Source organism: Typopeltis vanoorti, chromosome 10, assembly GCF_054136105.1.
Source record: "Typopeltis vanoorti isolate ZY-2024b chromosome 10, IOZ_Tvanoo_1.0, whole genome shotgun sequence".
Lineage (NCBI taxonomy): Eukaryota > Metazoa > Arthropoda > Arachnida > Uropygi > Thelyphonidae > Typopeltis > Typopeltis vanoorti.
In genome coordinates this window covers 84180580-84196843 of record NC_143558.1, presented here as the reverse complement: position 1 = coordinate 84196843, position 16264 = coordinate 84180580, and the positions used below count along the sequence as shown (strand labels likewise).

Sequence of the window (16264 nt, the reverse complement as noted above, 5' to 3'; positions counted from 1 at the left end):
TGACCCCCGCCTCTTCACACACAAATACAGAACTTAACAGGAAAAAAAAACTGCTATCATTCTCTGGTAGAAAACATTCCAACCTGTAATGGTTACAACTGATCACCATTATTACTCATGAGAAGGCTGAAGAAAGCGCCTTTACAAAAAATCTGAGAATATCTTTATTCGGAATGGGTTAAGTAACCACACACTTCGTGATGCAGCACTTCAAACAACCTCCAACATGCCACTGCACAGTCCCTGAATCGAAAATGTTTATTCCACGCATTGCTCGTTAAAATAAAGTAAGACTCATAACGAAAAGTGTTTTACTTCGCTTGTATACTTCAAAGACGGATAGATTAGAATTAATTAACTTTATTTCATATTAATTATTTTAACTGTCCGTGTGTAAAGCGGTCTGTAACATGAAGAATACAGTTCTTAGTAATAAATGCTAGGTGAATGGAACTAAAGAAGACAAAATCGAACTTAAATTTTCTTGTTAAAATAAGAATAGAAAAACTATTTCAGAGAAGAAAACGTTTGACTAATAAAATTATGTTCGTTATTCCACCCATGCTATAATGGATTTAGAAAAACATAAAAGAATAAGATGATAATTCAGAAGAAATATTAGTGTAGTTTTCTTTTGTTTGAATTACTGCAGAACGAACTGAAGGAATAAGTACAGTGGTGTGTTATCTTGTAAACCGAGTGAGGCCGGTTTGTCTGTTTTCAGGAACAGAAAATCCGATTTAATAGAAAGCAAAAGCCTTGTTCCTCCCCAAGAGCCCGGCAACCTAAATCTAACTCTCAGCTGAAAAAGTTATATTTATCTCAAACTAGTCGGGATACGAACCCAGGTCTTTCCACCTGAAAGTATATGTCACGACTGTATATCATGGGGTGATAGAAATGTTAATAGATAAAGGATGTAAAATTTAATTCCAATATAAAAAATGCAATTATTTGTGTGTTTTAACATATTACATGTGTAATATGTGTGAAAAATATGTAAAATCTTTTAAAATATTAATGTATTGCAAATCCTAATCTGCCTGCCTTAATCCATTTCAAGTAAACAAACGTCTTTCTTCAGGAAAATGGGGAGTATTGTTTACGAAGGATTTATTGGTGAATTAATACATTCATCTCGACAGGTAGCTGAACGGCTAACAGAGAAATTCTCACCGCTTCAGGTATGATTTTTTTTTTTTTTTTTTTGCATAAGAATAGCTTGCAAAATATTTTGTACAAATGGTCATATTTTAGGGGAGGTAGGCGATCTACATTTTCACTCAAAAAATATAAAAACACAATTGAAAGGAATACCACATGGTATATAAACAATCTTATCTTTTTAAGGATGTTATCAGCATAGAGGATATTTACACAGTTGGGATCTGTACACGTCTAACAGCAGCAGAAAAGTAAAGTACTAAGCAAAGTAAAAAAAACTAAGTATTTTTTGTTTTGAGGAATCTTCTGATATGCTTGGGAAAATAGAAGGTAGATTTTAATAGCACTCTTAGTAGAAAAATCTATTCCTATATACGTATTCAGTACACTGATATAGGCAAGATGACAATAATGATAGAACAAAACTTTCCTGAATTAATGTCGCTATTCTTTTAGGGGAAATGTCAAGTTCCTTCCACTGACATTCAATATCATTTCATGGAGATGGAGAACACTGTTCTTGCACTTCACATATGCCATCTAGAAAGAATAATTACAGCGTGAAATAGTTAACTGCTATTCTGGATGACCTTCGCTCCTCCTTTCTAGAAGAAACAAGTGCTTCATTATCAAACCCCATTATCTCGAAAATATGTTTACTAGCAAACAGCAGGAGGTCATTGCACTGTTGTATTTTGAACTAACAAGCAGCTTACTTTGAAATTTTGTGACCCGCTTGTGGTTACTTCTGGCTTGTTACATTAGACCGTGAGTTTATGTCTGCTTTCTTTGTGTTTCTCACACAGGGGTCATGGCTGCAGAACTGAGAACTTATTGCTCATAACTATTACGTGTCTGCACGGGAAGACTAGAAACGGATCAGAGATAGACGCAAAATACTCCTTTTTTAAAATAAATAATTCTCTGAAATAATTTTTGTGCTTGCCATTTCTTATGATTAAATAAATTATTTGAAGGATAAATATCAATAGCTAATAACAGCAGACTATTATTAACGGACTACGTATACGCTCGTAAATAAACAGTGCAGTAACACTGTCAAGGCGTAAAACTTTAAATAACATTCTGACAATTGACCGAGTACTATGAATTTAAAACTAGAATAATGACACCATTAGTTTCCATTGCTATTGTATTATATTATACGCACCCACATACGCATAATAATTGCAAAAAAAATTATAAGGATAGTCTCGTTTTTTTCTAATACCGTGTACCTATAATAAACCACGTGGTACAGTAAGACAAAATAATACACGCCAAACGACTACACAGCGTAGGGTTTAGTCGTTTCGACTTCCAGAAGTGTTTTATAGGGTACCATATTAATCGTCAAACAGTTCAAAGCGAATGCAGCACAATTAGAGTATCTCAAAATAAACGATAGCCTGATGTCTTTCACCTATGGGAAAAGCAATCCAAGATCGCACTCCTATCCCTAATAAAGGAACAGGAGGATGAGAAAGAAAGAGAGAGAGAGAGAGATGAAAATTATCGTCTTCATGCATCAGTTGATTCTTTCATTGATGTGATCAGGATGCCCACAGCTATACCTCTGTCTGTTCCAGAAAATTACGTACTGAATGCCTAGGCCAAAATTTCAGTGAAAAGACACTGCTCCGTAAAGATGAACATCATAGTAAGCAATCCTCAGGATCGACTTGACACAGCTCGTAGTGATTAGTCAGTTGCTGTGGGAAATCGGAATTACTTGGAGACCAATGAAAATAACACTCTACAAGTTGGGTGAGAGTTTAAGGATATGGCAAGAGCTAGAAGCACCTTAATTAGTAGACTGTATTGTCCTATCCATTAAGTGTAGAGGGATGGGGATGGTATTATTGTACTGGGATGCTTTTCAGGGTTTGGACTAGGATCCCCTTGTCGTAGCATCGAGAAAAATAAACTTTAAATGTTATGCTGCGATTTCTAGATAACTCTGCGTTTGACTACGTTGAAATGCTTGTAGAAACGACCCAGTTGAGTATCATCATAATGATGCGACATATTATACTGAAGGACTATAACAACAAGATTCAAGGAAATGCGAATACAACGGTTAGCATGGTAAGCACATAAACTCAATATGAACCGAACAAAATACTTTCCAGAAGAAATAGAACGTCGGTTGTTAACGTGCAATTCATTATAGGAGCTCCATGCTCTTTTGATGGAGAAAGGACAAAAACTTGTGTCTATTTTATCAACATTTATAAAAAAATCAAACTAAGAGAGCGAGATCCGTCAATGCCAAGTGTATTGAAGTTTGTGAAACTGGTATCCGCATAATTTGTGCAACACAGCATATGTAGTAAACGGCCAGTTTGTTCAACGCCTATTGTTCATTCTATTATTCCCGGTATGCTAGAAATGCCAGGGAAACATAAATGTTTGTTATTGAAGATTAAACACACATTAAAACAGAATTAAATGGAGAAAGGTTAATTTTCCGAAACATCTTAAAATAGTCATTTCACATTTTGAATTGTGAAAAACACATATATCTTGTAAATAAATTTTAAAAAATTCAGATATTATTTTTTTTGTTGTTATTGGTAGCTTCTTTTTTACGTCTCCATTGCCGCAGATAACCAAACGTTGATAGTTCACCATGTAGTTCTTAATATAAAGTATTTAATGTACATCAAAGAAGTGAAATGTTCCTATTAAAATTCTTAGTAAACGTGACTGTCCTCGACGGTTAATGGATTTATTTAGGATATGAAGACACCAAACAGTATTTCAATTTCTTATATTACGCCATATTTTTACTTTATTTCTTAGGAAAAATATAATTATGAACTACTTGAACCTAGAGTATTAGAATAATTTATATTAGATGGTTGGATTGGTTTCTATAGAAAGGGAAATAAAACTGAATGCGAAAATTACAGTGCAATTTCCATACAGAGCGTTACTGGTAAGATTCATGAAAAAAATACATGCATAGTTGAGAAACGGCTAAGAAAAATTGTGGCAGGGAAGCTTGAAGAAGAAAAATAAGCTAGATTCAGGTGAAATCGAGGTTGACAGTGTCAAATTTTTACTTTAAGACAAATAGTAGAGAAGTCACGGTAATACATAGAAGGTAATATATTTCAGTTTGTAGATCTAGAAAAAGCATATGACAAGATTCCAAGGGAAAAACTGTTCAAAGAGCTATAACTGTGTGGTGTAAAATGGGACATTATATCAAGCGATACTTAGTCTGTTTGAGTTGAAAGTCAGCAGTTAGAATTGAAGGAGGTATAGGATGGTTTGATGTTAAATCGGTTATGAGACAAGGATGTACATTATTCAGTCTGTCATTCATCATCTATATTGATCACATTATGAAGAAAAGTTGTATTAAACCTGGTGTTAGAATTCGAGATATTAATCACAGCTTTATACTTTATGCTGATTATGTTATACTTCTGAATAAATAAAGTAGAAGAATGCAGGATTCTTCTACTTTATTTAGTTTCCGCGCGGTTAACCGAGTTTTCCGAGGCTATGCGCTTCGCAACCGCATGCCTGGGAAAGGAGTGTCCTGGGCTCGATTCCCGTCCCTGACGTGAGGAGCTTAATAATCTTTCTCAGACATAGCCAGGTTAGCCAGTCTTGGGCGTAGACAGCAGGGTTTTCCCCCACAGTTTATCTGGGGATTTTCATCCCGCAAATAGGCAAACCGGCCCCGTGAACAAACACACACGGATACAGTCAGCAATACTTAAGACAATCACTTCAGCCATAGATCTGAATTGTCAGCAATGTCGGTCCCGAGCCAGGATAAAAATAGGGGAGATTGAGGTGGTGATTCAACGGCCGTACCTCCCCGTAAAAGGGGCTCAGCCGTTGAATCACCATACGAAATAAAAAAAAATAAAACCGCTGTAATAAATTTGGCATGAATATCAGCAATAAAAAGACAATGAAAATAGGCAGAAACACTGAAAACTTCAACTGTATTTTCAATGGAAAATGTATAGAATAAGTAAAACATTTCAGCTATTTAGACTCATTTTTAGTCTTTCCAATCAACAGTATCCATGATGTAAATTATTGGTGATTATTAAGGGTAGAGATCTGCTAATTACCGATTTGCAAAAAAGGTAGTTAGTACTAAAAGAGCTCCACCTTTCCATTTTCCTATTTCTTTATTTATTCATTCATTTATTCTAACTGCTAAGTCAGCAGTTAGAATTAAAGGAGATATAGGAAGATGGTTAAATGTTAAATCGTTATGAGACAAGGATGTACATTATTCCCTCTGTTATTCATCGTCTATATGGATCTATATGGATGCGAAGTTTACTTGCAAAAATGCAATTTAATGTATAGAATATACCGCAATTTGACGTGCCAATAATTCTTCATAAATGTTTTTTTTTTATTTTCGCTTTTTAGAACCAACTTGACTGAAATTAACAACCAAATTTCCTTTGAAAAACAATTTAACGTCGTTTCTATACCTGTAGAAGTTCAACAGTTAATAAACTAAGCATTAGGAATAATTTCAAAAAAAATAGAGAAAAATGTTGGGAAAGTAAAAATGATAGTAACAGCGTCAAAGAAGAAAGAAAAGTAGAAAAAAGTAGAAGCGTTCGAATGCTAAAAAAGGCAGAAAGAACTTTCACATTATATGCAAAAAAAAATCCCGTCTAGTTAGACGGGTATAATTTAATAAAATTTGCTAATTAAGACGAATATTAAAATTGCCACGAGTTTTTTTTATTAATTGGGCCATTCTATTAAGAAAATTAAGCAAAACAAATTATATCCAATATAATAAATACAATGGCAGTGAATGGTGCCAGTACATGCGTGCATGAAATTAGGAACACGTCATCTTATGATTGTCTGCGATAGTTTCCTTGCTTGTTTTAATACATTAAATAGGGCAGGATCAGGAAAGCTGGTCAAGGAGTACCAATTTCCTCCCCATTTCTTCTATATTCGTTAAAATTTTATTTTACATTCACATGGCCAAATGAATCAAATAAACGTGATATTATTGTCCAATGGGAACTGTGTCGATCCTGTTCTTCTCAAGAACCACTTTACTGCACTAAACAATACAAATATTCACATAATGGTCATCGTTATTATTTTTAAGTTTTGATTACTAGTTTTCGTGTTTCTTAACTCCTTATAAGAGCATGAAAACCGAACTACTACTTTGTTCAATTTAGCTCAAGGACACAGAGTATGACCTGCGGTAGCATGCGATCCATGATGTGCTCACTCGTCTTCACCACGATTAGCAAAAGAAACAATTGCAAGAAAAAAAATAGAATAAGCAAGAAAAATGACGTAATGCTTTTGATGTTAATAAGATCAACTATGAGACATTCACAAAATATTAAACATAATATCGCTATGATAAAAAAAAGATATCATTAGATCTTAAGTTACCAAATGGCTTCCATAGATTTACATCACTATTTTTTTCTCAACAACTTAACCACTTAAATCAGCTTTCACCTTATCTGGACTACCCTATTCTATACTACTATTACTATTACAGCCAGGATACAGAAGAGAATAGACCATAATCTTGCGAGGATAAATGACATAACAATAATGTACCTGGAATACTTTCTTTATGATTGTTTTATTTCATATGAGAATGCCGATATATTTTGCTTCCATTAATCCGGCAGCTTCTTCGTCAGGGGGAATATGTACAATAAATGGAAGACGCAAATGGAATAAAATTGTTAAGCTTACAGAAAGCAGTTTTGCCTTTTTAAAATACATAATAATTCCGAGATGAGAGCAAACTTTGCTCTCATGTGTTTGTTAGATGGACTGCAAACTTATGCAGTCCATCTAACAAATATGCGATATGCAGTCCATTGTATTATATAGATTGTAGATGCTTACTGGCGTAGTAAAAGTCTGATATACTATAAGACCGGTTAATATTAATGTAAAATGAGAGCTCAGACTATTATACGAGCGAACAAATTCTCTAGATTCCTGAAGAAACGAGATAGATAGTTATTTTTCGAGATATGTCATGGTAACCGAGCGCAAGTCATTTCATGGGATTTTGCGAATGCATGAATGGTATACCATTCATCTCCAGTCATTTTCTTATTAGCATTCTGTAGGAAAAGCATAAGGTAGAAACCTTATGCTTTTTTTACAAGCATTTAATGGGCGCGTCTCCCCCTGAACTGACCAACATCAACATCGTTCTGCCACTTACTTTTCCTCTAAGTATGTAAAATTCTGCCCACCTGTTGCTCACATGCAGTACCACTTCATGCTTACCGAAACATATTATTCAAGAAACACATTAGCAGGCTTCTTCTTGCTCCTTAACTACTTACCTACAAAACAACACCCTTGTATTACAGGTTTTGTGACTTCTATTGTGTGTGTCGGGATGATACAAAACAGTAAAGTTTTCAGTGTTACAGAATTTAGTGTTACAAATTGTACATAGGCAGAAGTCAATAATTCACTTATTATTCGAGAACCGAATTATATTTCATGGTACCCAGTGTGACTTCGTGTCTTTTAAGGAAATCTGAAAGAATAAGTGCACCAAATGACCACTGCTGAACAGACTGCACCTTGTGCAATATAAAAAAAATAGCACTAACTGCATATGTATATTCAAATCATCAAAGAAATATACTGGAAGGTTTTTAGGCGTGACAATGTTTAAATTAAGAGCATGTGCAACAACAAATGTAGAACATCCCTTAAATACAGGCACGTGGTGCTTACTATTCTGTACTTAAGACATGGAATCACGTTTACTAGTATTCCAAGTAAATTCAAGCATAAGGGAAGTCCATGACATGCTGTCACAAGGAAGATCACGCAAGTCACGATAGCATAGAAAAACAAAACAACTTTCTGGCAGGATTATAAAAATATAACAAAACAGATAGGGTTATCTGAAATTAGTAAAGAAAAAGATCATTGTACTTTTCATGAAACAAAAATATGCAACTTAATAACTTGAAATACATTGTGTTTGATAATATCAGTGATAATACGTATCAAAGTTGAGCCTAATTCCTAAAAATTAATTAATGAAGGATGAAACTTTCAAAAGAGTGTGACAAAATCTTCTATTTATCATCATATAATGATGTGTTGAAACTTAATATTTTAATTACATTTCATTTCTCTGAAGTTATCCGTAGCAGAAAACCTACTCGCTTGCATAAATTCAGTTGACAGTGATCACTTTTCATCTGAATAAGTAATTATCGCAAAGTATACAAAGAATAACTGATTAAAATACGAAATTGAAATGCGTATTAGTCGACGTTTTATTTCTTTAAGTATGAATAATGCTAAGAATACTCAATGTGCACTCTGTCTGCCTAAATATTTTCTTTGCTAATATTCGATAAGAGTACAAATGATAGGAATTAACTCACGTAAATATTAAAGTGTGACGACGCATACCGATCCCAATCGCTAAATACAATTAGACTACATGAAGCTATAATGTTTTTGCTCTTATGCTTTTCGTAAACCGTCGAAATATTTCTAATAAAAGATTATTGTAATTAGTGGCGCACTCAGGATTTAATCTGGGGGTGGAGAGTTGAGTAGACGATTCGAGAATACACACTAGACATTGCATACGACCTATGATTGACCTTCTGCAGTGATCGCCAATACATGATACCCGTAATCTCCTCTGGCCCGGCTCGGGCAAACGAAGTAACGCTCGGTTCGCCCGAGCACTAGTTCGTTCGCCTTGTGTTCACAGCGGCTGTGATTCCCGAAAGCTATAGGTATTCCCACCTTATGTAACCGCTAATTCACAAGTAGTATTGAAATATAAGACAATACAGCATAAATAAAAAAATAATAATAATTTTAATTAGTAAAAGATTTTTGGAAAATTTTCTAGTTTTTTTTTTTTTCCTTTAATTTTTTTTGTGGTGCGCCACTGGTTGTAATCAATATTTGTTGCAGTCTGCTTTATCATTAGAGCCCAAAACAAGAGACGAAGACGTGGGCATCACAGTGACCATGTATAAAGAAATTTAATTATGATCACTGTTATATGCTTAATTAAATTATTAAAGAGACACATCTTAACATAAATATTTGTGTATGTATGTATGTAAGCATATCCATTATTTTATGTAAATATTAAATAAATATTTAGCTAAGTCCGTTTAATAATTGTGTTTTTACCCTGCGTTTATTTAGTTCTCTCGCAGTTTTATATCAGGTATTGCGTAAACATCTCATTTAACCATAATTATTATAAAATACGTATCTGTGTGTGTGTTCATTAACATACGGAAAGTGATTAACAAGTTCTAAATAACTACATGAATTAAAGAAGATGTACTACAGAAAGATATTAAAAAATAATCGAAATGTCAAATAATAATTAAGTTAAACTAGATTCTGAAAGAAAGATTTAAATATCCTGCCTTTACGGCATATAAATAATAATGTCATAAATACGTTCATTCCAACATTATTAAGATTTAATTACCAGGGTTTTCTTCAGTTTTTTTCTCGATTTCTATCATAGTTCTGAGCTTTGAATATGAATGAAAGTCTAGAATTTAAAGCAAAATGAAATGTCGTATCTGGTCCATATCGACACACCGAACAATATACTATAGTCAAATAAATATTGGGTGAGCATAGTATCTAAGATGTGATATTTCACATGTGAAGTAAAGTTTCACGTGTGAAACTTTTCTTCATTCTCCTAACTTAAACAGATCCGACAGCTTACGTCTATCCTCTTTATGGGAGATAGACTTTATAAATCAGCTAATCTTTCCTAACTTTTTATTGTATACATTTTTTTAGGAAATTTATTGGCCTTTTCAGTTATCTTACACCAGCTACTTAGGTGGCGCTTTTTTGGAATTGTCAGTTATTGTTTAATTTGAGCTTAGAATGTACTGACCTGTGACACACAGGCGAAAATTATACTATTAAATAATCTTCGTACGTGAGTTTTCCGTTATTCATTTTGTATCGATAGTATCTAAGAGCAATAAAATGCAAATAGTTTGTAGGCCCCCCTTTGGTTCAGACCCCATTGCACTCTTCTAATGATATTCTTTACATATTTATAATAATATGAGTCAGATTATTTAAGATTACTCTTCTTCAAACATGGCTACTGGTCCATATATACCACTGTTCAACGCATGTGTGGCTCTCACCCAATGTTGCGGATCTCATCAACGATGAAAGTGAGTTGAGCTGAGGTCAAGACTTTATACAGGACAGTCAACTTTTCCCAAATCATGATATTTTCCTCAAACACGATAATTCAATGTCGGGTTGAATAAGACATGGATCTGTTCCATAAAGTGCTACAATGAAGAAACCATTACTTAAGGATCAAAGCTACATGAGTGGGAGGGGAATCTTCACATCGCCTTTAAAGAATGCGGAAAATAGACTGAGACTTCAATCCTCATTTCTCGAGGGGCGCTTCACCTTCACTAACCAAACTGTATTCTGTACTGACATAAGCCGTACATGGATTTCATAGCACAATAGGATCAAATGTCTTACAGAGCTGGGAGACCTTCCAGTTAAACAAGGCGCTAGATGTTTTTATAAAGAAACCAGGGGAAGAGGACACTAAAAAGTCAGCTGCAACAAAAACTACCCTGAAATAGACTGACTTGAAGATAAACACCATCAACGCAAAAACATTAATGAAAAGGAGGAAAAGTGAGCAGAGAAATTCCAAAAAAAAAAACATGTCTATTTGGTGCTTTTAATACGAAGAATACAAAAAGCGAGTGAAATACCTGTAAATAATAAATATCTGTTGTTATATTCAGGCAGAAATTTCTTGAATGAAAGATAATTTTTTTATACAGTGATGTGGGAAATTTCAAAGTCAAAAACTCAGGCTTATTTACGCTTAGGTTCCAGAGAAGGTTCTAATAGGAAAGAAGCAGGGGAACTAATCAAGTCTTTAGAAAAGACAGCTGACAAAGAAAAGAAAAGAAAAAAAAATTGCTTTCTGTTGGAGAGCGAAACAGCAGAGTAAGAAATGAATAACGCACACACACACACACACATAGCATATGTATAGAAATGTCTTAGAAATTTAGCACAAAAAAAAGATAAAAGTAATAACAATGGCAAGTACCTGGTGAAATTCTAGTTTATTCTATCTTTTTAAAAAGATGTATATCATTGCTCTTCACGCTCTTATTTTCGCTTCCAAGACTCTAGGAAAGTAGAGTAGAGATGGTCTTAGCATATCTACTTATACATTTCCAAACATGTCTCTTTTATTATTTTAGAAACAAATTACAAAACATTAATGATGTGAGTGGATTTTAATTTTTTTGCCTTCTGTGAAACGGGTTCAACAAGCGAAATGTGAATAATTTATATCACTCTTGTTTAAGTTGGAATTTCTTTGTGTGGAATTTCAGGTTACTGACATTAAACACCAAGCTGAGTACCTGAAGTCCGATAGCGAGGTAACAATTTCCTATATCATGTAGTCAATCTCACTGTTCCATCAGAAAGGCAATTTCTGCATGCAGCTGCTTGTAAGGTCGTGTACTCGCCATGGGCGAAGTAATAACGGTAAGTGTTGTAGGAGAGTCATTGCACTACTAAAGGGTTGTAGGCGTGCTCCAAGTCTTGTCACCTGATAGAAGATGACAGCTGACATTTAATATTAATAGGTCTGAAGCCAACACCATTAGGAATGTATGACGCTGACTTGTAGGAGGTTCTGCTTATTCATCTCAGTAGAGGCCTGATTATAATGGAAAGCAATGTTCCGCAATATAGGAAACCTTGCACCTGCGGAAAGTTAAAAAAAAAAAATAGTACTGCTAAGTCCGTGGCATTGTGTTTCTTCGTCAAACATAGATCTAGGTTATTGTTTAGAATTCGCAATCACTTCTGGATGATATACGTATAAAATACACACAGGAGCGCGCGACTCATATTTTCAAAGCTAATCGTTCATCAGAAACTGCTGTTGTACGTGTAGCTTGGCAACTGCTAAAGTCTTCCGCTATGAATCTATCGAAGTATTGCAGACCTGACTGTTTACTTCGAGCATTTCTCCACTGAAATTCTTTCCGGAGGCGTGAATGACAGCGCAATTTTTCAAATAAAAAGTCATTTGATTTTATTACATAAGCGAAACAGAGCCAAAACAAGAGATACCAAAACAGATTCTACCCAAAAATCTAAGAATCATTTGTCGAATACTGTTGTAAAATATGGTACGAGTGATTTTTTTTTTTTTTTGATTTTTACAAATCATACTGTGCTGAAATTGTCGAAGCCTAATTCTTCTTGTAAACAGTTTACATATATAAGTGCACGAATAATAAATGGAACGATCTTGATCTTTTTAAGCCACAGCTCACCAATTACGATTGTCGAAACTTCATATTTTTATAATTTTTTTCAAGTTCTTTGCTGCTGATATTGTTGTCACTGGATACTGCAAAGTCAATAATCCATACTTGTTGATGTTCCGTATTTTTTATGTTAGGGTTGTTGTAGTCCTAAGGCCGATCAAATTCTTTCTAAAATCTAAGAGAATTTTTTGCAGTTTCGTTTTCTAATAATGGCTCGATTTTATGCTACTAAGAGTTAGCACTACCAACAGGTAAAAAAGTCTTAATTTTTGCATAAATATCAATGAATTATCTTGGCCATTGACTTTATTATTATTATTATTATTATTCACATCACTAATATAATTCATGGCAACTAGACAATTCTATGTTCTACACCTATTAAAGAAACATTTGCTCAAAAAAAGCTTAACATCCAATGCGACCAGAAAACGGCTTCTTGGGCGCTGCATTCAACAGGTACTTGACAGTTTAGTAGGTGAAAATGGTGCACTTGGACTGGAAAGACCTGCGCTCGACTCCCACCACGAAAAAAAAAGAGTTATGTTTTTTTCTATTTTTTCTCATATCTGAAGGTGAGTTAGGCGGTCTCAGAGAGGAACAAAAGGTTTTTCCATCCACACAAAAATAAACTTTAACGAAGAAAACATACCCTTAATTGGTGTGTGTGTGTGTGTGTGTGTGTGTGTATGTCACAGCTTAATTGCCTCGGACGTAATTCAAAACAACTACAACCAAGCATTTATCATGATGCTACTAAAATTAGCGATTTTGCCTAAATATTATATTAATTAAATTCCACGTTAGTATTTAAAAACTAATACAGTATATCGAGATTCGAAAATAAGATCGACATATATTTATGTTTCAGAGACCTTTTATAATGACTCAGGGAGTAAATACTGGATGATGAGTCAAGAGTAAATATTTGAGTAAAACTAATGATTTTTAGTGCCTATCAGAACATTATACTTTATAATTAGAAGAAGAGCATTTTCATTTCAGAGCTTCAGCATCCCAGGTGGTAACGATGATATACTTTGGCTAAAACGATTCAGATTCAAATCCCATCTGTGAAGCCCAAAACCTTTATAAGGATTTTGTGATTTAGTCAGAAAGTTATTTAGTCGGCCTGATATGGAGGTGCCAGAGTTTTTACCCTTCCGGAAACTTGGATTTTTCATCATCAAATAGGCCAGAGATGAAAATAAGTGCAAGAGACACAGACGGTTTGATATGCAGACAGGTTTAACCTCCTCATCAGAACATCAATTAGGTTTATATGAAACCTAGACAGACTTAAAACCATTGATCGTAACACATTAAGAAGGTGAAAGGGGAAGACATTTTATGCAAAGGAAGTTGGGCTTGGTCTTAATTTAGCTGAAGCAGAGCAAACAAATGTAGGTGGATTTCAGTTAGCAAATAATTTTGCTTCCATTTCTCATCTAGCTGCGACTTAGAGAGAACTGAGGTGTAAAGTAATGTGACAAGATATTTGCGCGCGAGGGAGCATGTACTATGTGTATGGGAGCAAATTGTCCAAGCCATGATGTACAAAGGAGAGGGATTACGTTCTGCGCGTATATAGCTTAACAAAGAATTAATTACAATATTATTTGTAATTATATTATCTGTATACAATATTATCCTCCTAATGTGAATCTACTCTAAGCGACAATGGCTATGAAAAGCTAATTTTACTTGACTGCAAAGAGAATTAGATTACATTCGAAAATGTCAGACTTTTTTCTAACCATTCAGATCTATTTTACAAATATGCAAAATTATACTATATTTTCCTGAGAGAAACTCGGTCACTTCTTCGATTACCAACGCTGTTTATAAAATCAAAAAAGTAATCCTTCTAAATTTTCATCTTAATGATGGGATGTGCTTATTGTGATATCTCATGTCACACGCATCTTACAACTTATCTTTTTGATTATCTTTAAAGATCTTTGTCGTATTCTATCAAATGCGTTTGTAGTATTGCTCTCTTAATGCCACCCACCGCTCTGAGAATTTTAATTTCTTTTTTTTTAATCAGACTGTCCTTATTAATAGCAAAATCATCTTTTTTAGTAAAGTTTTAATGCTTACACGTGTCCATATCAATAATTCTTAGAAGGATCACTGACAGGGACAAACAACATTCTCACTGCGAATATTGTTTGTCCTCTAGACAATTGAGATCGCAACCTGCCTGACGCTTATTTCTTTTCTCATGGAGTAACATGCAATGCATCATGTTTGTCTCGCATTATAAAGCACGGATGATTTTCATAATATCTATGTATTATTTTCTTGGTTGGATTTTGATCCAAATTCTGATGAACCGAACGCTTTACATACATATTGAAAATATCTATCTTCCATTTCACCCTAAATTCCAATCCTTTTCTAAGCCTTAATTCGTCAGAAAGTGTGCCACAGTTATAAGTACCTTTGCACTGCATTCACAAGGGAGATGTGACATTTGCCTTTACGTTACGAAGACCGAAGTTTTAATCCCGCCTAGAATGTGAGGAAGTTTTATAAGGCTTTTCAACTGAAGGTGAGGCCGATCTCATACGAAGGCAGAAGAGTTTGTTTTTTTTTTCCTCGGAAAATAGGAGTTTTCATCCAGCGAAACAGGCAAACTGACTAGGAACATACACGCAAGTTAATAGAAATAATATGTACTGGCCTCGTAGCCTTAGCTGCTTCGGCAGTAATTCCAAATAATGAAATCAAACTAAGACTGCTGAATTGAAGAACTGAGCATATCGCAAATCTCCGTATTCCTTTTTCTGCTTATGTAGTGTGAAACAGTTGCAAATAAACTGTCAGCACACTCATAACAACTAATTCTGAAAGAAACAAAGCCATGAAATTTGCATCTTGTCAAAGCAGTAGTCATGCTTTATTGTTCCTTCTCAAAACTACTGGTCGTAACTTCTGTCCATAAAAATGAGCTTTCGAAAGAAATGCTGAACTATTTCTTTTGAAAGTTCATTTTACTGAAAAAGAGCGGTTAAATACGAAAATAGTACAATTTCGACAATGTGGTTTATGCACAATATTCAATAACATGAATTCTATTACATTAATTAGTGTTTACATTTATAATGAATTAATATTTTACTAAATTAAAATTATATCCTTTAATATTGGAAGTTATAGGCAACATAAACAGAATCATAACGCATATCATGATACTCTAAGAAATAAGCTATATGACATTTTACTGTCGGTATAGATATTCGATAAATAAGGTAAATATATAAGTAGAAATCTCGGGGTTTGTTAGACCAGCCACATAAAATATTGCCTTATTCCCTTAAAACGCAATTACTCATGTCTGGAATGAAGCCTAGAAAACCTACCATAAGTAAATAATTAATGTAGACTTTAAAGTATAGTGAGTTAATGAAATAAAGTAATAATATTTTTCCCCCTCAGAATGGCCATTTATGAACCGAGACAGACTGCTATATGAAACTAAGCTTCCACTTATCGACATCTGTGCAAGACATGGAAACCGCCTTACCGCCGTTGTTACATCCGGAACTTCCATCCGCGTCGCCAAGCAGCCTAATGGCTGCCTGCCAACAAGGCTCTGAGATCGAAGTAAAAAAAATCCTGGAAAATCAGGTGGGTAGTATAAAGTTAAATTAGTTTCGCGATGTGCGTTTCTTGTTTAATTCATTGTCCTATTATTCAAAGTAATGGATTAAATTTTCCGGATG

At 34.3% G+C, this 16264-nt stretch overlaps 1 protein-coding gene across 1 annotated transcript in view; it reads left to right on the top strand.

The window, feature by feature from the left end:
• Window positions 1–1088: 1088 nt before the first annotated feature.
• Window positions 1089–16264, top strand: part of LOC150102555 (uncharacterized) — a 93358-nt gene continuing 78182 nt past the window's right edge. The window contains exon 1 of the mRNA XM_090398703.1: window positions 1089–1184. Within this exon, the coding sequence (XP_090254829.1) occupies window positions 1089–1184 (96 nt within the window). The remainder of the gene's footprint in view (window positions 1185–16264) is intronic.